The 26,914-nt window shown below is 41.5% G+C and overlaps 1 protein-coding gene across 1 annotated transcript in view; it reads right to left on the bottom strand.

The window, feature by feature from the left end:
* Positions 1–21,606: 21,606 nt before the first annotated feature.
* SMARCA1 (SNF2 related chromatin remodeling ATPase 1) overlaps positions 21,607–26,914 on the bottom strand; it is a 49,251-nt gene continuing 43,943 nt past the window's right edge. Inside the window, exons 23-24 of the mRNA XM_083722115.1 lie at positions 24,488–24,598; positions 21,607–22,094 (exon numbers count right to left, since the gene is read on the bottom strand). Of these exons, the coding sequence (XP_083578241.1) occupies positions 22,023–22,094; positions 24,488–24,598 (183 nt within the window). The 3' untranslated portion in view covers positions 21,607–22,022. The remainder of the gene's footprint in view (positions 22,095–24,487; positions 24,599–26,914) is intronic.

Raw genomic sequence — 26,914 nt, 5'->3', positions numbered from 1 at the left:
CCGACACATACTGATGAGTAGGAGAGGAAAGGTGTGTGTATTGACATAGTGTATTGATTTAAACTCTCCTTTTGACTCAATGAAATGGGAAGACCTCAAGGAGAAGTTAGAGTCTCGGGGCAATGGGAAGTTGCTAGGGAAGGGCCATAGCTTTGTGGCAGAACATCTGCTTTGCATGCAGAAAGTTCCAGGTTCAACGCCTGGCGTCTTCAGATAGGAGTAGGAGTCCCCTGCCTGAAACCTTGGAGAGCCACTGCACATCAGAGTAGGAGATACTCAGTTGGATAGACCAGTGGGGCTGAATTGGTTTACTGCATATGTTCTATGGGATGAAAAGGAATTTTACAAGAGCACTTGCAGGGCTTCTATTCATTTCAGTGGGCTGAGGTCCCACTCACTGGCAAGGACATGTGTCAGTCTGTGGCCTGTTTCAACTGTTATGCCACCTGTCCAATATTCCAGGCCTGGTTCTGTAAGCTGCTTCAACTGCAGGTTTTGGGAATAGTGGGGCACAGAGCAGAACAAACCAAACAGGGGCTGCAACTAAGTGGAAAACCACCAGCAGTGCCTGAGGAAGGTCATGGATTCAATCCCTGGAAACCTCCAGGCATCACAGGAACATTGAAAGCTGCCTTATACAAAGCCAGACCACTGACCCATCTAATTCAACATTATCAACACTGTCTAGCAATGGCTCCCCACAATTCCAGGCAGGAGTCTTTTCCCCAGTCCTGCCTGGGGGTGTCAGAAATTGCATCCTGGTAATTTTTACATGCAAAGCATTGTTCTACCACTCAGCACCTTCCCCACCTGTGATTTCCAGTAACTTGTATTCAGAGGCATACTGCCTTCAGCAATGGAAGCAGAGTGCCGCTAGCATCCTTATCCTACACGAATTTGCCTAAAACACTTCAAATTGGTGGCCATCACGACATCCTATGGTACTCGTAACTATGTACTGATTTGTTGCATATCTCTTGAACAAATATATTATTACTACTACTAATCTGTGCTTCACCTTAAGTTCCCAGGGCAGGGTTACAACATGAAAGCACAATATTAAAAACAGCTTAAAACAATTTGCAATCACAAAGATAATATGTGATCTAAAAATATACATCTCAGGTGTCAAATGCCAGGATAAAAAGCAAATCAACCACCACCACCCCAAAAAAAACCAGTATTCGCCAGAAGCTGCATAGTGAAGGTACCACTATTTGGGGAGGGAGTTCCACAACTTGAGGGCTGCTACAGAGAAGGCCCTCTTCTGAGCTGCCACCACCTCAAGCTTCTGATGGCAGCGGAAGTAGCAAGAGGGTCTTCTTGACCAGTCTTAGCCCCCGAGAGGGTCTGTAGGGAAGGAGACGGTATTTCAGGTGTTTGCTTTATGCAGCATGTGTCACTGTACATTGCATTGTAAGCTGTTCTACATGCATGTCCTGGTTTTGCACTCTTGCTGATCATTGCAAGAGTCCAGGGCACGTCATCCAGCCCATCAGCATCTTCCGCTGTCCACTTACACTCACTGCCAAGTGTACTTATTTGAAGGACATTATTTTAATGAAGTCATTTATGCCATTAAATATTAATCTGTCAAAGCAGTTAAAGTCTAGTGACTGTAACAAAACCAAATAATATATAATGGAGAAAGGTAATGAGTAAAAAGAAACACAGCCACAAGTCAAGGTTAAGTAGCTGACTAAATGAAATTGCAAGAGAGGCTGAGGAATGGAACCAGCTAAAATCTGCTTGGCACAACCAAGGGATGAACTATGGAGTTAGTGTTCATTGCAGATATTCAGGCCCTGAGTGCAATGCCACAGCAGAGCTATAGTCAGTGGGTCTGGAAAGCCTTGAGCTAAATTAGGGATGTAAGAAAGCATAATTTTTCACTGCATCCTATATTTCTCATATGTGGTGCTGTTTCTGTTCTGCTGCAGTTTTTCTTCTGTGGAAAAAACCCACACACATTAGTCATCTCACTGTGTGCTATGGTGAATTATTATTATTATTATTATTATTATTATTATTATTATTATTATTATTAACACATATTAGGTGCTTGTCACCCAGAGGTTCTCCAAGCAACTTAAACTGAAAAATTATATATGCACATCGTATCTTTGAAAAGTGAGGGGGGATTATATAAAACAGTAATATTTCATACAACATACTGGGGAAACAAGAAAACAAGAAAACCACCAGCCCCCACCTAACGGCAGTAAAACTATTAGCAGTACACAAACAATAAGCAAAACAATACTCCCATGCACCAACAGGTAAAAGTAAAAATAAAAACTCAATAGCAACACCCCTACTTCCTAGTCCAGAAATAACTCACACCTACCAGGCAATCTATTTGTTTAATTTATTATTTATGTATTACATTTATATCCCACATAAGAGTTCACAGTGGCATGCATACTTCTCCTAGTCTGCATTTTATCCTCACAATGACCCTGTGAGGTAAGTTAGGCTGAGAGGCAGTGACTGGCCCAAGGTGACTCAGTGAGCTGGGGTTTGAACCCTGGTCTCCCAGGTCCTATTCTGACACTCTAACCCCACTACACCATACTGACGTTCTGTCATCTCCCCACACCAATCCAGAAGTGCAAGGCCAAGGTCAGCTGCTGTAAATCAGTGGTGAGTTAGAAGATTCTCCCAGGGATGGTCCAGCATTGTCTTCCTCTTTTTGCACAAGGAACAGCATTGAAAGTGCTTGTATTACATTGCACCGCCATCACTTTTGTTCCACCCCATTCATTTCAATGCAAAGGGAACGCAATGCAAAGGGTGTGTGTGTGTGTGTAAAAGTAATTAGTTATGTGTGGTTTGTAGACAGAAAGCAGCAGCAGCAACAACAACGTCAACATCAACAAGCAGCAGCAGTGAATACTGATCACATCCGCTGCATTAATTTCTATTACAGACATGGGACGAATAAGGGAGCATTGGCAGTTTCTAGATGGACCGTTACTCTGTGTGCTATGGTAAATTGTGACTGAATGGCTGGGGGAGGGATATTACTTGGAGGGAAGAATGTTATTTATTTATTCTGTAAATAATTTTTTATTAGTTTTTCCACAGTTACATTTTTACAAATAAAAATAAATACCTTTTCACAAACCTTCTCTTTGAGATTCTTTAAATCTCTGGACTTCCCTCCATACCCTCTTCTGGTTCCTTATATTAACCAATGTCTTCTGCATATCCATTCTTAAACTTTTCCATTACTATTTCCCATATTTTGATCTAATTTTCTACTAGTTGCAAGCGTTTACTTAAAAGCCTGCCATGGAGGGAAGAATGTTAAAGGAAGAGGAGTCTTCTGGAGGGTAGAATGCTGTAGGGAAGCTGGAATTTGTCAGCTTAAAGTGAGTAGCAGAGCCACATTCACGCCAAACATGGAAAGCTCTGTGATACCACTATAAACAGTCATGGCTTCCCCTAAAAAATTCTGGGAGCTATCATTTGTTAAGGGTGCTGAGACTAGATAGGAGGCCCCCTATTCCCCCCCCTCTCACTGAGCTTCAATTCCCTGACAATTCTCAACACCCATAACAGCTCCCAGAATTCTCTGGGGGAAAACCATTGACTGTTTAAAGTAGTATGTTGTGAAAGTGATCCCAACCTGAAACTATGTTGGGTGAGGTTTGGGGGTTAGGGGTAGGTCTAGAAAACCTCCCGCTTTGAAAGCTCCTATATAATAAGAAACATACGCCAAAAAGTAGAAGCAGTTCACACCATAAGCTATATTGTACTCAGCAACTTAGTTTGACATATGTTTGCTTGTCCGTCCATCTGTCCCCGTTCCCCCCCCCCCCATTTCTCATCTTTAGACTCTGTTAAAGTGTTAATCCTGGTCTGTCTCCCATTGGAGCCCCATATTGGAACCCACCTCCAGAACCCACCTCCAGAATTTCTTACAAGCAGGGATAACAGATCTTTCCACAGTGTTGCCCGCCCCCCCTTTTTTAAGCGAGTAAAAGACAATTGCAAAAAATAAAAATATATTGAAGATTTTTAGGATGGATATGTTCTGATCTCAAACGCACAGCCAACCTTTGCTTTTGATAGGATGATATGCTGGGATATTGTAATTATAGGGTGCACCCCTGCTGATAAGGACAGCTGCATTCTCTAAACATTCAGATAAGAGACCATAAACTTAAAATGCATGAAGATGCAACACACTTTGCCTCTCCAAAAAAATAAAAAGGGGTGTGTGCTCACATTTGCACAGCCTTCTTTATGACTGCAGCCAGCAATTTCACAGGGAAAAGAAAATGCAGTCAACAGTTTTACAGCACGTTGTCCTTTTGTAATGTTTAGCACAATCTCACTGCATGTACATCAAGATCCTAGAATGATGAACACAAAGAAAAGAAAGCATGGAGTGAGAGAAGGATCAGGAATTGCCCTGTCTCTGTATACACAGGGGACCTTGAGCGTGTGGTGGTTAGGGGCAGGGGCAGAACAAATAGACTCAACTGCACTCTTCCCCATGCACTCATGCAGGAATGTGTGTACCATGCTAAAAATAAACCTGGCTAAAAATTACATGAAAATACCAGTGTCCACAATTCCACATGATCATCTTTGCCCAAACTCCTGGCCCTTCTGATTTCCTCATCATACTGGTGTGCTGTGGCCAGACACCATTCCCCTCTTAGAGTACTTCCACTTTTATGAGCAGCCACTCATTTCTACTGTTTTGTTGGAGAACTGCATCACAAAATTCAGGTGTGTGATTTCTGAAGGATAGCTGTATTTCAGTTTGCTTATTGTTTCAAAGGGTGGAGATTTCACCTTAAAATGTGAACTAAAATTTCTTATCTATCCCTAGCTATAACATAGTCATTCTAGCTTAAGTGCATTAAATGCCATCTGCAGTGGGACAGGAAACTATTGTCCTGATTCAAGCCCAAACAAATAGAATAATACTAGCGTTGTGGAAGTTGTTACAGAGGCTCTCTAGATACCAAGTCTACCCCTAACTTTTGTGTGGCAGTGTGTTCAGAACCCTTGCTTGTGTGAGAGATGGCTATGAACATGCAGTATTTCTCTGATCATTGCAGTCAGTAGCCTTGATAATATTTTAAGTCATTTTGAACTTTGTTTTGCCTGGCAGAATCAAGCAATAATTGCTCAAAATATATCAAACAGCTCATTAAACTGCCCAGTAAACTTGAAGGTTAATCTGAATCAAAGGGTGAGAACTCAAGTCATTTATTGGTGAGAAGAAGAATGGCTTAATCATTGGTGTGCCAAGCAGAGGCAAGCAGCGACAAGCGACACAGCTTAAAGCTAAAGCTGTTAATTTACACTTCTCAGAAAGTGGCAAGCGGGGAGGTGGGGCTGTTATACTGCAAGCTCCTGCACTGGATGAATGAAGGTTCATTCTAAGTAACTATAATGCTGTGGAACAAGCATTCTGCACATCCTCAAGGCATCCTCATTCTCCACATTACTCAACAGCAGGGCCAGCTCAAGACATTGTGCTGCCTGAGGCACAGGACAAGATAGTGCCTCCCTTTTGCATGTGCAAAAGCTAACCAGTCTTGTAACACGGGAAACTGCCTTATAGACCAGTGGACTATCAAGCTCAAATCTGTCCGCACAGACTGGCAGCAATTATTAAGGGTCTGAGGCAGGAGCTTTTCCCAAAAAGACAAAAGGGATTCAACTTGGGAGACACCACTGAGACACATACCTTCTCAACATACTGTATATAGTTCTATATGTATTGGCCACCTAAGGCCTGGAGAGCTGCCACTTGTTCATGTCAACAATACTCAGTCAAGATAGACCAATGGTCTGACTCAGTGTATGGTATCTTCCTTGTGGAAGAACACCCTGTTTATACTCAAAAGGTCCCAGGTTCAATTCATAGCTTCTTCAGAGCTGAAAATATCACAGAATCATGGAATCAAGAATTGTAGGGTTAGAAGGGTCCCAAAAGTCCCATTCCCTCCAATGCCGGAATCTCAGCTGAAGCATTCATGACAGATGGCCATCCAACCTCTGCTAAAAAAAACCTCCAAGGAAGGAGAGTCCACCACCTTCTGAGTTCATCCATTCCACTGTCCAACAGCTCTTACTGTCACAAAGTTCTTCCAGATGTTAAGTTGGAATCTTCTTCCTTGTAACTTGAAGCCATTGGTTTGCGTACTACCCTCTGGAGCAGGAGAAAACAAGCTTGCTCCATCTTCCATGTGACAGCCCTATAGATATTTGAAGATGGCTATCTTATCACCTCTCCGTCTTCCCTGTTTCAAACCCTGGAAAGTACCGCATTTTTCCCTCTATAACACACAGATTTTTTCTCCTAAAAAGGAAGGGGAAATGTCTGTGCGTGTTATAGAGCAAATGTGTGGTCCCTGGAGCCGAAAAATCAGGCAAAAATCAAATCGCACTTCACGGAGAAGGGAAACCTGAAAAGAGGAAGCGGCTGCTTTCCTGCATTCTGCCTCAGGGTCTTACTGCCCACCCTCCTCTGTTTCGTTGCTGTGTTTGCTGAAACGGAACAAAGAGCAGGGAAAGCCCCTCCCCTCCAGGCAAGCAGAGGGGAAAGCAGAGTGTCTTCCTCTCTGTGCTCCGGTGCTGCTGGGGGAGAGGGAGAGAGAGGGGGGAGGGAGAGAGAGAGAGAGAGAGAGAGAGAGAGAGAGAGAGAGATGGCTGGCTTGGGTGGGGGAAAACTTTTGCCTTTCTTTCCTCCCTCCCATTAAATCCCTCTCCTGCATTCTTAGCCAGCTGCTTCTCTGCACACCCCTCTCATGTCCCTTCTTTGTTTTTCCTTCGCTCCCCACTTAAAATGTGGCTACAAAGCATAGATCCACATGGATCCTCAGGATCTTTGCATTGGGTCACCCCAAATTCACCATCAGATCACATAGCATGTCCATGGCTACAGCCTGCACCAAAAAAAATCACGCACCCACTGTTGCCTGGGGCTGCAACGGTGCAAAAACATGGTTAAAAAGCATGGATCCACATGGATCCTCAGGATCTTTGCATTGGGTCACCCCAAATTTACCATCAGATCACATAGCATGTCCATGGCTACAGCCTGCACCAAAAAAATCACACACCCACTGTTGCCTGGGGCTGCAATGGTGCAAAAACGTGGTTACAAAGCATGGATCCACAGGGATTCTCAGGATCTTTGCATTGGGTCACCCCAAATTCACCATCAGATCACATAGCATGTCCATGGCTACAGCCTGCACCAAAAAAATCACGCACCCACTGTTGCCTGGGGCTGCAATGGTGCAAAAACGTGGTTACAAAGCATGGATCCACAGGAATTCTCAGGATTTTTGCATTGGGTCACCCCAAATTCACCATCAGATCACATGTCTGTGGCCACAGCATGAAGCACAAAAATGATACATCCACTGTTTCATTCAGAATGTTTTTTCCCTTGTTTTCCTCCTCTAAAAACGATTTGCCTGTTATGGTCAGGTGCATGTTATAGAGCGAAAAATACGGTAGCTGCCAGTCAGTATTGGCAATCCCGAGGAAGATGGACTGAACCACCTGACTCAGTGAAAGGCAGGTTCCTGTGTTTCCCTGTGTTCCTAAAATGTATTTGCCTATTGACAGGAGGTCATCAAAGATAGAGTTGGCCAGGCCTCCTTTGATGGCCATCTCCTGGAGACAGATATGGGGAGCATAGAGACCTTGTGCACAGCTGTTCACCTTTTCTGTGAGAAATCCTGTTCTGACCCTCCTTCAGTCCAACCACTGGTAACTGTTACAAGGTCAGCACAGGACAAGCACCAGCTGCTCAGTTTGTGTGACTGTTGCCATGGGCTGTGTCAAGGGGGCACTTCCTTTCTGAACACCTAATTCTAGCACCAAGAACATCTGTATGATGGCGCCTTTCCATGCCTGATGAAATCAAACTGCTCTGGAGCAGAATTTTCTCCCTTCCCAACTGCACTTAGACTTTTTCTCCATTTGAGCAACTCAGAAGCCTGTCTCCAAGTGTAAAGACACCTCCCTCTCTCCCCCCCCACTGGAACATCTGGGCTCAGGCTGGTGCACTCTGAGTTCCTCTGCACATCGCCCCATTTTTCATAAGAGGATCCTGCTCGGGAACCTCATTAGAAACCAAATTACTACCTGCATCAGGTTTGCACTAATGTATTGACATCTACAGCAGTTGTTAAATGAACTGTAAATCCAATACACTAAAGTCATTTTCAAGTGAATCAAATCAGGTTGCAGTCAAAAGAATTGTGAAGCGTGAGAGACTTAATGCCTCATGCTTTGCAAGGCATTCCCCAGCTAGATGATTTCAGACACATACAAAAAAGAGAATTGTAAAGCCATGAGAGAGCGTGAGCTAGATTGGATGCCACTGCAAGCATACTAAGCAGAGGGCTAAGAGTTTAAGGGCAATAATGGACTCTAATTGAGTACAGTAGTTGGTAAACCTACACAGGCACCCATGGCAGCTTGTTTACTGATCGCTTTCCACTGATCTCTTTCCTTCTCTGCCATTAATTTAGACCCTCTGATTTGAAGCGACATTGCTTGCGTTTTTGAGTGCCTTTGCATTTAAGATCCCACCACCGCCCACCTCCCCCTACCCCATGTCTTCAAGGATAATGAATGAAAGGGCAAATGCTTTGGGGGGGGGTCATATTGAAGTGGGAGAAAAGTAGAAACATCTGTTTGCTCTCCAGCATTTGCAGAGGAGTGAATGGCAATTATTCCTCCAATGTCTTAGGCAACAAATTGTGTTTCAGAGGGATCCTTTCCCAAGTTGCTGCCGTTGTCATTTCTTCAACTTGGCCTTTAAAACAAATATTCAGCTAGCATACTTGAAGGGTAGGAGCACTTTATCCAACATGTTCTTTCTGACCTTAAGAACACCAGAATATAACCACATAACTGGAGGGCTGCTTGTGAAGCCATTTACTCCAACCCCTTTTGATTGTAGGAAATCCTGAGCTAAAGCCTCCCCAGCATAGAATGGCTGCTCTTTGCCTGGAAGTCTCCAGAGAAGGGAAATTTTACCCCAGCCCAAGGGAATTGATCCTGCTATTTATCTGCCCTCACTGTTAAGATGTTTCTTATAATGTTCAGCCAAAATCCTGTATCTTAAGCCAATGAACTCTAGTCCTGCCCTCTGGGACAGCAAAAAACAAAACAAAACCCAGATCTTCACCCTTTTCTAGCAGAGCCATTCATGAATTTGAAGAGTGTGATCATGCCTTCCTCGGCCTTCTCTTATCTGAGTGAAATATATTCATTTCCTTCAAATTAATCATTTGGGTTGTGTTTTAATGCAAATCTACTTTATCTGCACTTCCTGAAACAATATGCAAAATTAAGAATAGCTATCCTTCAAAATTAACATTTATTTTGTGATACAATTATCCAACCAAAACGTGTACAATTTTGCATATTCTGGGGAAATGTGTGCATTAAAATGCATATTGTTGGCATCCATCTGTCTTGATGGGGGTGAAGTCAAACAGCTGCATTAGCAGTACCAAAGTGGCCTCCCTGTGGCACAAGTCTTGGCATGGTACCGGTATATGGAGGCCCTGAGCTGCCCAGATGTTGTGGTCCTAAGGAAAGCAGAACAATACTTTTGGCACCAGCTTGGCTGCATGAGCTGCCAGAAGGAGGTGTACAAGGCAGCATCCAACTGTCTTAGGGACTCCACTCTGGATTTGTGTAGGGTTTACTCCTTTGCCTTCTCTTCTCCTGAATATATCCTGCAAGGCAGTGGAGGTTTTGTCTCCTAGATGGGCTGCCTTTCCAGGTTGCCAAGCCCCATCTGCTCCTCACTTCTCTCTACACACATGTAGAAACAGCAGTCTCCAGCACTGGACCCACTTTTGGTCTCGTCCTCTCAATCTAATACAAAAATGAATTTTACTAGGCAAAATTGCATCCATATATTGATATATCAGGAGAACTCTGAACTAAAAAGCTGGTGAATTTTCATGAGGATCTTTTTAAAAGGGGGCGGGGTAAGAAAATAATGCAGAGATGTGGCAAACCAAATTTAAGACTGGAAAAATGAGAAACTCAAATTGACAGATTCAGCTGTCCATGTCAGTTAGTGCAGACCAGGAGTTCCCAAACTTTGGTCCACAGACCACCAATGAGCTTCATTCAGATGGTCTGGAGTGTGTTCTGTGAAGAATGGCAGAAGCCGCTGCTGCTCTAACATTCTTAGAATTCAGCAGTTCACCTGGAAGGACAGCAGGATGGGCCAGTCGTGAAAGGAGAAGGAGGAACATGAAAGTAGTGGAGAAGTTTAGCCGCAAAGCTAATAAGAGGCTAGAATTAAGAGGTTTTATCTTGAATCATGGAGATATATTTCTTACATTGTCTTTTACTGCGTTACAATTTGAATTATATAGGGTGCAAACTGTAATACAAGAAAATGAACAAAAAAAACGAAAGAAGCAATAAAACATATAATGAAAAACCATACAGCATCTAGCACAGCACATACCTCATTGTTTCTGAAAGTAGCAGGCTTGTGTGAAAGCAGTATCTGTAATCTGGAACTGGCCTCAGGTGCTTTGTTTGCTCCTATAATCAAAGTCCATTTGTAGCAAATCCTTCCCCAGCCTTTTATAAAAACTATTCTACAGAAGCCAAGCAGATGGGCAAAATGCTGCAGTTCCAAGTGATAGACCCTTAACGATTTACGAGTCTGGATTGGGTGGGAGAGGGAGAGGGGGAGAGAGCATTAACCTGTGCACACAAAATATGTCTGTTGTTATTATTCTCTGTAAACTTGTCATATGCTGGTGGAAATATGCACAGTAAAAACCCAGTGACTGATATACTGTGGTAGTAAACAGCCTGTTAAATAGAAACAGTATACTCAACAAAATGTACTTGATCTTGGTCAGCTGTAAAATACAGTGTGGGCTCAATGCTTGTGAGATGCACAGCTAAACCTTCTGAATACTGTCTACAAACCCCTGATAAAAAGGCAGGCAGGCACTTAGGGGCACTTTCATTTTCAAATCGTGATCTTTTTTCCAACTCCAAGCATCTCTGCCCGTTTGACTTTCAGGGAGCTTATGCTCCTATTCCTGCCACTGAATCAACTTGTTTGTGTCAGGTGAAAGTTCCAAAAGCTTCTCATAGAAAGCTGTTTTGATTGCCATTGGGTTGCATCATTGGTTTCACAACCTTCTCATACAAACTTGTTTTGGCCCCTGTCATACTGCACCACTGGTTTCACAGTCCTAAGGCAGCATAAGTCATTTCCATATAATACGTGAATCTAGGGGGTAAATGCTCACAATTTCAGAAGTGATCTGGTAAAAGGAGGGGGAAAGTGGGGAGAACTATTTTTTAATTACAGTATTTGATAAGATTATAGGTGTTCTGGACAGGGAATGTTAAAATATTTGAAAGACTCAGGGTGTTCATTACCCTGGCAATCAACAACAGCAGAGATCTTCTTGGGTGTTGATTTGCTGAAAACAGTGCAGACTTTGTAAAGTCTGCCAGCTGTTAGGGAACTGCATTCTGCTTCAGTGGAACTGCAAATTTCAAACCAAATTTAGAATTTGGCAGCCGTCCTAATAAACTCACTCCAAAGATGTAAGAAGTGAAGGTTATGCAGTGCTTTGGGGGAGACTAAATGCCAGCTTCTTTTGAAAAGAGTTTGTTGGGATTGTTTCCAAGTTCCAAATAGATTTGAAATATAGATTAGGAGCTGCAGCTCATAACTCACCACTGACTCCTGGGGGACCCTTTTGCACTATTCCTCATCCACAACCCCTCATTTATATGTCCAGGAGATCTGTACATGAAGAAGCATTCCAGAACAAAATGCTGGAATGGTGCTGGTCAGAAGTGAGCAGCCTGCCCTGCTGGTAGAGGTCACACTGTGGCTGGAACGGCAATTCCACTTAATGTTGACTAACAAGAAACCTAGTGCTCATTGTCCCTGGACAGGGAATCCTCCTCCCCAGTTAAAAGCTATCATATGGTAAATGCTATCAACTGACTCAAGCTGTGTGGCAGGTGCTGTCCTGACCTCCTGGCCTGGACATTGTCATTAGCTCTGCCTCAGCTCCTGGATCTGAACTGGGGTGGGTGGGAAGAGCATTTCCAGGGGAGGGGCTGCTCTATCAAGGCCAAGACACACATAGCTGTCACTGATGTCAGAAAGGTGTTGGCTGCCCTTAACTGCATTATACAAACTGTAACTTTCTGAGCATGTGCTTGAGCTCACTTTTGCCTCCTCCCACCTGCTAACTTTTTTCTTGCACATCAAGAGGGATAAAAATGTCTTTCCATCTACTTTCTACACACCGTGCATTTTTAAAAAAATCTTCTATCTTGTCTCCTCTTATTCACTTTCTCTTTAAGGTTAAAAGCCACAAATGCTGTAACCTTTCCTCAAATGGAACTCACTCCATCCCCTTGATCATTCTGGCTGCCTTTTCCTGAACTTGTTCTGGCTCCACAACTTCTATCCCCAACATTTGCAAAGCACTGCCACAGGTAGAGTGCAAAATTTGCAGTATTCAGTGTTCCATCTCCTAGCGTGCAGAAAAGCGGAGGACAAGGCAAAGCTGTTGGCTTCTCCAAACTGCAGAGTCTGGGTAGAGAGATCTTTTTTCCATTCCATATAGCTCAAATCCCTTTGGGGATATTCAGAGCTCACCCTGTCCCTCCTGGAACAAAAGGACTGCGGTCCCCAGGCAGTGCCGGGAGGCATCAGAGACAATCATCCTTCCTGACTCAACAGGTGAGAGAATCAAAAGCTCAGCAGGCCACCTTTTGAGCCTTTGTCCGGGCTTGAGACATCCAGCTGTTTTAGAAGGTTTCACAGCCTTGGCAATTCAGTAGTCTTGGAAGCAGCTGGGCCTGTTTGCAGTGACCCACAAAAAGGTCAAGGAGGAAAATGTCTTACCTTATTTGAATCCTCCCTTTTCTTCACATGTGCTTTTGTGAGGGTCTGGAGGTAGAGCCACATCAAGGAAACACATGGAGAGGCTAGCCTCGTGGAAACTCATCAGTACTTTAGTGTGAATCTCTCCCAATCTCTCCATTTTTGCAAAGTAAATAATATAATATAATATAATATAATATAATATAATAATATAAATTTATATTTACGGTATATATAATATAAATTCATTTTTTAAGCACACTATGCCCCAGTATATACATTGTTGTACACATTTCTTGGCTTACTTGGCTGGAGAAATGTGTTTATGACATGTTGTCATAAAACGTCTCTCTGTATAATATAAACTGGGATGGCTCAGTCAGAGGTAGAGCATGAGACTCTTAATCTCAGGGTCGTAGGTTTGAGCCCCACGTTAAGCAAAAGATTCCTGCATCGCAGGGGGTTGGATTGAATAACCCTTGAGGTCTCTTCCAACTCTATGATGCACTTTGATGTATTACAATATATTTTGATGTTTGGCATATGTTTTGTTATTGTGATTCTTAGCTGTTTTACCTATGTACATTGTCTGCAGATATTTACTCAATTATGGTACTTAAAATGTGGACTTAATTATAATTTGTATTGTTTAGTTTTGAATGTGTGTTTGTTTGTTGTTTTTCCTTTCTGGAATTTGTAAACCAAGAGATGGATGAGAAATAGGATGAAGAGGCCACATGGAAGATGCTTAACAACAACAACTTTAATTTAGAACTGTTGTGAACAATCCATGTGACAGGCTGCTGCCTGTAAGGCAGAACTGAAACTAAACAGTACTCTGCCTGATGGGCTGACTCAGCAGTGCCTGGTATGGCCAGGAGGACTAATACACTACACTGGTGACTGGCCCAATATCATTCAATGAGATCTGTGGCTGAGTGAGGATTTGAATCTGGTTTGCTCTAGTCCTAGGTTGACACTACAGTACACTGGTTCTCAACACTGGCTCACCATAACCCAAATATGTGTTTCAGTCAAACCCATAAAGTGTCCCTATTTTCCAGGGACAGTCCCAGATTTACAGAAGCCATCCCAGTTTCTGATTTGATCCTGGAATGTCCCACTTTTCCATAGGACATCCCTATTTTCATCAGAGAAATGTTGGAAGGTATGGAGTTATGCAACCCTGAGCCAAGGAGGTAAGTAACTATAGAATCTTTAGAAGACATCTGAAGGCAGCCCTGCATAGGTTATTGTGTTTTTATATATGTTGGAAGCTGCCCAGAGTTGCTGGGGTAACCTAGTAGGATGGGCGGGGTATAAATAATAACATTTTTATTTTTATTATTATTATTGAATGAGAGATCCCTGTTTTCATCGGAGAAATGTTATTATGACATAGAATATTCTGTGACCAGTAGCAGCATCTTTCCCAGGCAAGGACAACAGGTTTGTCCTCCTTTGCCGAGAGTCGCAAAAGACCTGATCTGCTTTCCTGATTGTGCTATCCTCTGCGGAAGAAAGTAACTTTTAATAACGTGCGCTAGAGCCAGGGAAAAATTGATCAGATCACAGTGCTGGTATAATAGGATTTAATTCTGCTTCAGATGTGCTAGTTTTAATAAAAAAGGATTGAACAAAGCTAAAATAAATTACACAGAAAGGTCAGGCTTATTGCTTGTACAGTTATGTTAACTCTACTAGGGACGTTTTTAGAGACTGTATTTATGAGACCTTTTGATTTTTGGAAGAGGGATATAAACCACATCTATGGTGCCTCCATTATTTGCTGCTGTGATTCATTTGCAAGTGTCAGCCCTCCACACTTAAACACAGCATCTTTAAGGGGAGTTCATATATACTGATGACTTGTTTATAGAGCAGGTTTCCCCAATATATTAACTAAACTATCTTCCCTTCCACTGGAAAATTAGGAGATCTTAACTGGTTTGTTGCATATGAAATATGGGCTCAATTATGTGTCCATCTCATTCAGCAAATGTGTGCTGGTTTCAGTAATAATACCTCTTATATGCTAAAAATGTAATACTGTGAGTCATGATAGAGAGTGGTCATACCATAGAGATGGAGAACGTTTGTGGCCCTCTAGACATTGTTAGACTCCAACTCCCACATGCCCAAGCCAGCACAGCCAACTGTCGGGGATGAAGGGGGTTGTAGTCCAACAGCACTGGGAGGGCACACATTCCCAATCACTGTGATAGAGGTTTATAAAAATATAAATATGAATGGCTAGGAAAGGTATCCCCTCCCTTTCATTGTTAAAGAACTCAGGGTACAATTCCCAGAATGGTTTAACTATCATTCTTCCCAGGGAACTCTGGGGATTTTCTAGCTCTGTGAGAGGAATAAGGGGCCTCTATAACAATTCTCAGCACCCTTAACAAACTAAAGTTCCCAATATTCTTTCGGGGAAGCCATTGCTGCTAAAGTGGTATCATGGAGCTTTAAATGTATGGGGCAAGTGAGGCCTGTATGGTAGCTTCTACCAGCTACATGGGAGAACGAGAGAAGAGTGTATGAACCTGAGGTTTGTACTGGGCTTTCTTATACCTCTAGCACAGAGAAATGAACACATGCAAACTTGCCTTGTGAAGATCATAAATAGACACTATGAAGATTGCTAGCTTTATACAGCCCATTCCTTTGGCCCTTATCCAAAACCCCAAAGCCTTGAGGATTCCAGGTAATATCTGTGCCTCTGTGGGAAAATAAAACAAACTAGCGCATGAGCAACATACTGTGAAAGTCATGGAAGCCACATTAGTGCATATGCTCAGCCACCTGCCTCTCCAAACACTGATGATTCATCTTGTCCCACAGGTTTCGGCTGTATTGATCAAATGAGAGCGTCTCTCTCTCTCTCCCTCTTTCTTTCTCTCTCTCTCTCTCATCAGACTAAAGAAAGGATGCCTTTCTGTGTAAACGCCTGGTGTGGCTTTGGATGAAGGGTCCCAGGGTATAGAAAACCCTGCTAAGCCCATTAGCTTTTCTTCCCTTTTGCCAGGACCTGTGACTAGCCTGGGTGGCCACAGTCACTCTACTATTTGGGAACAGTCTAGCTCTAGGTTTAGGGAGCCCTCCTTGTCCCCTCCTATATGGCTCTTCCCCAAGTTTTTATTTTCATTTTAACACCCAGTATTGTCTGTTCCAACTGACAGATGATTTCCAAGACAGGGATAGAAAACCTCAGATATAGGGCCAAGTATGTACTTACATTTATTGCTTCACCCACATTTGCCTCTGGCCCCACCCACTACAATCATGTGGCTCCCAGGTGGTTGCCTAGAGGGGAAATGCAGCTCTCAAGGCTGTAAAATGTTCCCAACCCCTGCTCTGCGGTGAGTCAGAGACCTTGCTCACTATCTCCTTTTTTGCTGGAGACACTATATCTGTTCTGCATGCCCAGTGCATGCTCTGCCACTAATTTGCTATGAGGGTGCAATGGAACAACCACACCACTTGTTTGGAATAACATCATGATGTTAAAAATGAGCTGCCCCACCCTGGGAGGCATTCACATTGAGGCTTTCTGCTTCAGATCTCAATGCAAACTGTTGAACTGCTCAGTCATACATATGAATGATACTGAGGGGAGAGAAAAAGAGATTCTGTTTGCATTTAAAGCAGAATCCACCACATTCACACTTTCTGGAACAATACATGAACCAAAACTCAGCCGTTGTTTTAAATTTGCACTTCTCTGAATTTTGCAGTGTAGCTCTCCTACAAAGCAAGGGTACAAAAATGTATTGTGTTAGGGAAAGATGCTTTGCAAAAATGTGCGTATTACTCAAAACTGCATGCAAACATGTGCATGGCAGAATAAATTTGAACTAAAATGCTGAATAATTTTCATGAAGGTTTTTTTAAAATGCAAATTGATGTGGAAATGTGGAAAGCAAAGCTTAATATTGAGGGTGGGAGCAAGAAATTGAGAGAAAGAAAAAGAGATTCTGTTTGCATAATTGACAGATTTCCCCATCCCTAGTCGCACATCAGTTGGGACTATACTTAAACACGCATATAAAAAACTATTATAGGTTGCTGTCAGCATTCTATGGAAACCCCACTGCATAGCTCAAGACGAATCGGGCATCCTCCATGTCTTTGATCTTGTGCTTACAGCTTCATAGATACTAGAATAATTTTTCATACTATTAAAAAAAAACACCCAACAAGAAAAACATGCCATGCCAGGAAAATCTTATCCATTCTCTTTTTGCTTCATGTGACCAGAATCAATAATTCCACCGATCGATTGTGGACATAAATTCAAAGCATTAATTTACATTGAGTACTTTAACCTAATAAAAAAGCAACAACTGAATTTGCCAAAATTGATTTCCCTTTTGTTTTCAAGAGGGGGATGGAATCTCGAGGTCTGTGTGGAAAACAAAGCATCAATAAGTTGTAGCATGCAAAAGCAGTTAATTATCAGTAAATATCAGAAAGTGAAGAACTAAGCAAGAAGAAAATGTGTTATTCTTGGGTTGGAGAAATTTCACATATTATGTAAGGGGCTGAGTAAGAAAATTGTTCCTTTACTCAATCCTTCATTCAGGGACAGGCAGAAGATAGATCCAGCACTACTGGTAGATCTTTGGTTATTTGCAAAGGTTCCTGAAACCCAGTCCTTTAACAATGTTATTTATTTTTAATTCTAATATTATAGGTAAAAAGCTAAAGGTAAAAGAGCCCTGGATGGTTAAGTCTAGTCAAAGGTGACTATGGGCTTGCGGTGCTCATCTTGCTTTCAGGCTGAGGGAGTCAATGTTTTTCTACAGATAGCTTTCTGAGTCATGTGGCCAGCAGGACTAAACCGCTTCTGGAGCAACAGGACACCGTGACGGAAACCAGAGCACACGGAAACGCCGTTTACCTTCCCACCACAGCGGTACTTATTTATCTACTTGCATTGGTATGCTTTCAAACTGCTAGGTTGACAGAAGCTGGGTCAGAGCAACAGGACCTCACCCAGTCGTGCGGATCTGAACTGCCAACCTTCCGATCAGCAAGCCCAAGAGGCTCAGTGGTTTAGACCACAGCGTGACACAAGGGCAGAGTACAGTCAAAATTTAAGCCATGAAACATCTCCCAATTACAACCACAACAACAATAAAAACAAAATACATAAGAACGTTGCAATCTCCATATTGCCCACACTGGCAGCAGCTCTCAGCCTTACTTGGAGATGTGGGATTGAACCTGGGACCTTTGGCATGGAAAGAAGTTCTACCACTGTGCTATACCCCGCCTTCAAGCATCTCTGTGGATGCACAAATTTCTTAATTAATTCCTTGCAGTGTTGCAAAAATATGATGGGCACGTATCCAGTATAAGACAAGGAGTGTATATTTTAATAAAGTGCTTTTAATTTTCTGACAGTAAACATACCATTTTCTTGTAGTCACACATGTTCCTCATTTAGGAAACCTTCAGGAGGCAACCCTACTGGATCATAACTGAGGGCTCAGTAGGATTGGTCAAGTTGGTTGCCGTAGAATATGTCTTGATGGAAGTTAACCCACAGACCAAGAGAGACACAAGCAAATGCCCTAATAATCTGAAGCCCAGCTTCCCAATTACAGATATTCATTCCTGCGTTAGTTATCTTGCATACTAATAGCAAACTCATTCTCCAAGTGAGGACCATCCATGCACAGGAGAGAAGTAGCAGCATGTTTGGAAGCCCAAGATTTGCAGAAATGCAAAACAGAAGAATCCTTAAGAGAGGGAAATCCCAAAACACTCCAGGCGTGCTCAGAGGCTACATAGTTTGACTGTTATATAGTGGGAAATGGAAAACTAAGGGCAAGGGGAATGAAATGGAGTATCCTGAAGGAATGGCTGTCTACTCGGCTAGCTGGCCCCCTTTATAGGAGTACTCTATGCTACAACATTTTGTTGAATTTAACTACAAAGAGCTATCATATTTTCCAACCATAATATTAAGATCTATTCAAGTAAGGCAATAGATGATGGAAGCAATCTTAAAAGACAAATCCTACACAGTGGAAAAAGCACTGTCAGGTTTTTGAAAATATGCAGATGAAGAAAGGGGGGCACAGTCTATTGGCATAAAGATAATAAAAAAGCTTATGGCTTACCAATACAATCATTTTACTAAGTTGCTGACTTTACTGTAAAATGCTAGCATTTTATATCCAGTTCCTCAATTGACTGACACGTAATTATAATTTTACTAGGTTAAAACTTCTTGAAGAACTCTCAATTGCATTCAAATCATTGCTTCAGCAAAGGGAGAGGCCAAATGTTACGACTATATGAAATGTAAGGGTTGATCATTTATTTAAGTTGTGCAAATTGCCTGGAATGTGAAAATTTCAATGGCCATCATATTTTGTGTGCAAAACTCATGTCCTCACATTTTGCCGCAATGGTTTGAAAGCCTTTACTTTAGGCAGTACTTCTGTTGTGGACGAAAGCAGAACATTAAGAGTGCTACACTTAAAAAACACGTTGACTTTGCTATTAACTTATGAAAATGTATTATTACTGTAATTTTGTACTTATTAGCTTTTTTCCCTTCTTAATAGTCACATTGAAAGCAGCGACTAGGTTCACACAAGCACATTTGAAACAAATGGGGTTTGTACATGACTGGTAGTTGAGCCAGACCACTGGTCCATCTAAGCCAAATACTGTGTACTCCTACTGAGAGCTGTTCTTCAAGGTCTGAGTTTCTGAGACTCAAGGTCCATGCAACTTCATATGGGTGCAGACAACTTTCAAGTAACCTGGTCACAAGCCATTGAGGGCAGCCGTCCTTCTTAACCTAATGCCCTCCAGATGTTTTAAGAGTATAATACTGATCTGCCCTGGCCAGCAGCCAGTGGTCAGGAATGACATAAGATCTATTCCAAAACATCTGGAGGGCACCAGATTGGGGAATGGCTGGTTTAAGGTGTGTAAATCAGCCCTTTAAATTGAACCCCAAACCATATAGGCAACTAATGAAACTAGTACGGAACTGACCAGGGAGAAGAGTCGGCGGAAGAAGATTGGAGGAAATTTAAAGATTATTTGCAGAAATATTGTAAAATTAATGAATGTTAGAATGTTGTTGGACAGAAATTAAGAGGTTACCAGCTGTAAAGTGAAAGTGGAGTAATAAGCTAAAATAAGTTATAAACAAGCTATATAAGGATTTGCTGAACTAAGATTAGAACGGGAATGCAAAAGGGGGAGGTGAGAGGAGGTTCGAGAAACAAGGTAATAGAAATAAGTTTTGGAAACTATATTTGTTTTGTTTTGTTTTGTTTATTTGTGTATTTTTGTATTGTTGTATTTCTGTTTTTTATGTGAAATTGGAAAATCTAATAAATATCTATTATAAAAAAAAAAAACTAGTACGGAACTGAAGCCCACCTGACCTCCACAAACAACCTAGAAGGCTTTCTGTAGTAACTGAAGTTTCTGAACAGTCTTTAAAGGTAGCCTCACACAAAATGCACTGCAGTAATTTAGCCTGGATATAACCAGAATGTGTGCAAATGAAGCCCCTCAATGACCACCCATTCCTCCTGCCCACAAACTACGAACAGTTGACATTATACTTTTACTTGGGCAGGCACAATGGATGTTATTTGCAGGCCCTGTCAAATGACATCTCATCAAACTAAAAGGTCCCTGTGTTTTCCAAACTCTGGAATTATTTAGTGATCACTGAACTTACTTAATCCTTTCATTGCACTTGGGCAAGCAGCTTCCACCTGCAGAAAGAGCCTTTATCCAGCTCTGCCAACAGACGCTGTGCCCAATGACAAAGCCCTGGCAGGATGTAAAATATTGCCACAGCATGTTGCCCCAGACATCATCTCCCTCAGGGCTGGAGGGGTCCTGATTAATTTGTCTATACTGTTGTGTTCACTCCCCATTTCAGAAAAAGAACTAGGTCCTTTCTTGCATACCTCTGTGCAGCATTCACACCTAAGCAAAGCATAATGTTAATCCAAAATAAGAAAGACCACCTCAGCCGGCACTTCATCTAGCAATGAAGATCAGAAATATAAAGGGATCCCGTTGCTTCAGAAGGATAGAAAGGAGCACACTGGGCGATTTCATCTTACTTTATTTTGCACAGCACCACAGTCAATTGTGTTTAGATTTTGCAATTATATATATATAATAAATGTTGGGCTGGCTTTTGTGTTGCAAACATCAAAAAGCTAAGCCTGATTTTGCTACTGGGAACATTTAAATATTGTTTTCCAACAGTTGTGTGAATTATTTGCTTTGTGGACTATGAACTGTTGCTGATAGATATGAGTTGTTGTGGGAGGGGGTTTGGGGGAAGTAAATAAAATGCCTGCGGTTGAGAGAGAAGGTATCTAATCCAGCCCATTCTCTTCATGTTAAGTTGTCTATTTGCAGGGAGCTTTTAATATGGAGAGGTGTTTATAAAAACAAAAAACATGCTTTTTGCACAACCTTTAGTTTCTGGTTTGTACAGCCTGTTTACCACCTACTTCTGCTTCTGCCTAAGAGATACCCAGGAACTGATAAAAAGTCCAAACGGGACGATGTTCACACATACAAAAAGATACTTCCTCTTATAGTCAATTACCCTAGCAGTAAATGTTATCCAAGCCACTGTATAGAAGGGGGGGGGGCAGACTACAAGATGGAGTGGGCTGAAGAGAGAGAGAGAAAACAAAACTAATTAAAAGTATATTTTTCCTCTGGTTATTTTAATTCATTTTGGTTTTCCACGATCATATAAAGTAGGAAACAACAATAATACAACAACAGAATAATCAAGTGTGGTTTTTTTTGTCAAAGCATATAAAACATATGAAAGCTAAAAGCCCCAGCACAAACTTCAGAAGAACAAGGACTGAGTAAAATTTTGCTCAAGAAATGCAGAAAATGCGTAAAATACAAGTGCACAAAAATACTGGAATGCATAAAATAAAAAACTACACATTAGGTAAAGCATTGTAAAATATACAGGTTTGCAAAAATTGAAACCGGCAGGAAGATTTTGGGGGGAATGGGTATAAAGAATACACAGACAGTGTCAATAACACTAGAAGACAGAGAAGGGGGGAAATGGCAGTTTTAAACTGAGCTTCCTTTCCCAATTTTACGTCTTCACTTTCTTGGCATCCTTTTTTCCAGAGCTTTCTATGGCAGAGTCTGCTTTTCTTTTTTGTGACTGGAAAAAAAAGGTGAGAAGGGAGATAAGTCGTCACATTTTTGTCCATCTTAACAATGTTTGATGCTGAATTAAAATAAAGGTAATGAAATCCAATAGACCATGGATTGGATTGATCTTTATTACGGCCATTGGCCCGTTACACGACAGTTTCCCATACCAACATATTATACTTAAACCTCCAAATTTAAAATCGCCAAAACTTACAAAAGACAAACAGTAACCGAAGCAAAACAAAAACCACCATCATACATTACAATAAATTTGTAACCTATACATCGCCCTCTGCTCATAAATTAATCAAGGATATCAATGGTGATATCGCCTAAAACATAGATCATGGTTTAAAACAATGGTGATATCACCTAAAACATGGGTCATGGTTTAAAGGGGTTATCCGAATCACACAGGAAACCGTTTCTCTTCTTTAGGGATAGGACGCTGATCAGGAATCTGGCAACCATGAGTGATTTTAGGGGGTCATCATCAATTAGTTGATATCTCAGTTTGGCTTCAATCGTATCATCGGCAATTCCCTTAAGATATTGAGCAAGAAACTTGCTCCTGGCCGGTAAGTGAAAAGCACAGTCAAAAATTATGTGATGTAACAATTCCAGTGCCCCACAATTACAATCACATAAGAGCGATATCTGTCCATTGGAGAATCTATTTCTCAGCACATTCGATGGGAAGGTGTTGAATCTTGCCTTTACAAAGGCATATCTATGAGCTGGGGAAGTTAAGGAATTCAAATAGTTTGGGAGCCTTAAGAGGGGTAATAAACCAAGATTTAGAGGTGAGCAGGTACCCTTGCCCAAGACCATTTTCTGCTCCAATAGACCATGAAGTTGCCAACAGATCCTATATTTCTCTGGATTTCATCCATGTAAGTTCAAAAGCAATCTAACAGAGGCACTGAAAGAAGATTCAGTTTTAAAGAGTCCTAACTTCAGTTTTAAGACTTAAGTTTGCAAGGTACCCAATTTGAATATAGCACAGCTATTCCCAAAAACCAGTAAGAGTAGATGTTCTACAAAGGTTAAGGATAAGACTGATAAGGCAAGGAGTGGCTAACTTGGTGCGTTCCAGATTTGTTGAACTGCAACTCAAATCAGCAAGAATACTGACCATGCTAGCTGCTCAGAAACATACACTATTCTGTTTTATTGTTACAGATGCTGCTGCTATGTCATATGTGGTTATGCTTGTTAAATAGCATTTGCCATTGACTGGGCAATGAAAGATTCATCAAGAATTCAGCTTCTAGGTATCAGTGGTCTAAGAAGCGCTAAGGAAAGTCACATTAAACCACCTGTGCTAGGAAAGATAAATGTAAAGGATGACACAGGGGGTTGCCCCTGTCATTCTACTTTCCTATTATCTACCCTTGTGGAAACCAGTGTGTTAGAGAACTGAGGATAAGCCTTCATCAGTACTCCCATTTCTGACTCTAGCATTTTTGTTTTGTTATGCTGTAGCAAGTCAGAAGTGCCAGGAATGTGGGAAGGAGGGGATACAAAAGCACAGCTCTATCTCTTCTGAACTTTCCCACCCTGACAGGTACATTGGGCTCAATGGTCTACAACTGCAGCAAGCTTAAAAATCACCAGGAAGGCCTCCCCCAACCTCCCACTTGCCTTATTGCCACCAAGTGGAACAGAGCTGGAGCAAAAGAAACCATGAAGGTTTCCACCTAGTGGACCAAGTTTACACAGAAGCCACCAATATGACCTTCATCTATTCCCTTTCTGAAAGCAAGGGACCTGAAAGCAAGCTGTGGCCTGATGTCATAACAGCAGGTCTCTTCCTGGCAAAGGAAAAGGAGAAGGAAACCTCTAAGCACGCTGTGCTATGATTTGTTTCTACCTCAATAACTACAGTACTTTCAAAGTAAGTTACTATTATAGTTCATCTACAAAGCCTGAACCTTGAACTTGTAAAGCCTATGACCCACATACTTTAGAGACTGTCTCTTCCTGCATCCAAGGTGGGAAAGTTGTGGCCTTCCAGATATTTTTGGGAATTCCAACTCCTGTCACCCCAAGCCATCATGGCCATCTTAAGGGCCACAGGTTTCCCAGGCCCAATTCAGCTAACATCTATTCTGTGTAATCTGAACATCTGCCACTAAAATCAGGGACTCTGGAAGTGAGGAATTATTCCACCTTGTTTTCATTCCAGAAGGACTGTAAAACCTCTCTACTCATCCTTTGGACTTCCTAAAGTGACTTTTCTCACTCATCTGCTGGTTATTTATGTTTTTAAAATCCTATTTATTTTTTAAGTATTGTTTTATGTTATTCTTCTCTGCATTATAAGCTACTTTGAAAACATGTTGGAAAAGTGCAACATAAGTATTTTAAATGTTTGGAAGGGGTCTGATGATTGATTACCGCTGGAGCTTTTGTTCCCCGCTTTTTCTTTTCAGCTCTTTCCTTTTCCTCAATTTCCATATTTTCTTTTTCAATGAGTGATATGAGTGTATTGCAGCGTCTCTGGAGTTCCTGAGAAATAAGATTAATATATATGTGTATATATATCAAATTCTGTGACAACCTAGCCAAACATACAGAAACATTAAGCAAGCAAGACATTCAGAGGAGAAGGTGCAGATCACTCATACCTGTCAAAATTCTAAAATGACACCCACAAAGTCCTTTTAAAATGTGTTTCATGTTAGCAAAACATATTGTTGATTGTAGCTTTAGGGTGCAGTACAGAGTAATTAAAATCAATGGGTATTTAATGATAAAATTCAATGGGATGTTGACTTTTTCTCTAATTGTGTCCTATGAGATTCTACAGCAACTTAGAATGAGAAGTATTATAAGGGCTTTACAACTTACAAAGAGACAATACAAATTGCCACATCTACTGATTTCAGCAAGACTCTTCTAGAGCTTTGCACTTTAGACTTGCCGAGCTGGCTCATCTAAAACAAACTGCAATAAAAGCATGACTAACACCTAATGCACATGAAAATGTGCTCTATGGCATGCAAAATGTTTTCAAAAAGTGCATGCATGCAAACACACACAGAAAGAAAATTCCGTTATCATTCATTTTATGGCAGCCTTTTTACCTTTTCACTCAGTTCCATATAAAACACAGTATCTCTTAAAATAATTAATATAAAATAATTCAGAAACCTTCTGAAAGAGCACTTCAAATCATCCTACAACACTTCATTTATATCCAATTTCAAGATACTGCTAAAATAAATTGAGATTATGTTTAAAAAAATGGGCTGATTCCACCGCCACTGTGGTATAGTTATTAAATTTAGATACCCAGATTCAAATAATCAGTCATTAAGTTCACTGAGTGGCCATGGTCCAGTCACTCTCTCTCAACCTAACCTACCCCACAGAGCCACTGCAAGGAAAACAATGGGGGTGGTAGAGAGCTCCTTGAAGCAAAGGCATATACATGTAATAAGGAAATAAACTTTAAAAACAATTAAGAGTACAACCGCTGTTCACTACTTCTGGGATTGTTTTGGGATGAAGCATGTTCATAGAAATTTAAATTATGTATAAATAAATAAATAAATTTTTCAGCCTGTTTTGAAGTACAGTACAAACACACAATATGTGCATTTAACTTGCATGATCTCAACCATGTGTAGTAGAAGGCAGGCTGGTTGAAATTGCGCAAGTTAAATTCAAGCACGCTGGGTCTGCCTGCATTATCCGGCGCATAAAGAGCTCTTAGGCTCTCTGAGAAACTGTCACAACATTTTGTAGGGCCATCAGTTCCCACAAGAGCATTCCTAGCCTCCAAAATCCATCCGTCAAGCAGGCCTTGCCCAACAAGCAATGCAGAGAACAATGAATCATCCCTAACTAGCAGGAGCAGCGGTCAGGGATGATGGGAGCTGTAGTCCAACAACAGCTGGAGACCAAAGTTTGAGAAACATCGCCCTAATCTCCAGGTAGTTAAGATATGTTAAGTGAAGATCTTACAATGTATAAGGGATTATCACCAATAACACCAACCAACCAAAGAATATAATTTTCTATCGTATGTTAGGCCCATTAGGTCCACTGTTGTCTTTGACTGGCATGAGTTCTATGAGGTCTCTGTAGCAGAGGTCTTTTCCACTGCCTGCTACATGATCCTTTTAAAAAGTGACTGCCAAGGATTGACCCCAAGACCTACGGCATGCAACTTTCCTCATTTTAACTTTCCTCATTTTAACCCACAGAAAAGTTTTCAACTGCTTTTAGCTTCAACCTCTATAAGAAATGTCATTTGTAGGAAAAAAGGGAAAAGCAGGTAACCTAATGAACCCTTGAAGTCAGTCATTTTCAGTTCAGTCTCTGACCCCAGTGCTGCGGGTATAAAAGTCATGCCGTATCTATGCAGCTGTCTCATACAAAGGAGTTTTCTTAAAAGCCTCTATTTCAGGCAGAGGACAGAGAGGCTGTTCTCAGTTATTTTTGGCATCTTCTGAGTTTAAAAGCTGCACGTCCGCATCTTCTTTGCACTGAAGCAAACCAGAAACTGGGTCCTGCATCTACAAGCTATAGGATTCACTGGCTTCTTACGTCTTTTCTTAGGAGGAAAGACCTGCTATTAGGAGCTGCTCTGTAACAATATAAAACTTACTGGAATATCAAGCACTTCACATTGCCTCAAAAATTACCCACTGCTCTAAGCCAGAAACTCATTTTCAGTTGAATATTTCACACACATAGAACAATCCCAACTGTCAAGGGGCGTTGAGAGGAAGAACAGGATCAATTAGAGGCATGGGCACTTTTTCCAGTGAAACCAACATCTCATTAAAAATAAATAAATTAAAAGACAGTATTCTT

The sequence above is a fragment of the Podarcis gaigeae genome (genome assembly GCF_964106915.1).
Source record: "Podarcis gaigeae genome assembly, chromosome: Z".
NCBI lineage: Eukaryota > Metazoa > Chordata > Lepidosauria > Squamata > Lacertidae > Podarcis > Podarcis gaigeae.
The sequence above is the reverse complement of the archived record's forward strand: the minus strand, read 5'-3'. Positions and strand labels throughout refer to the sequence as shown.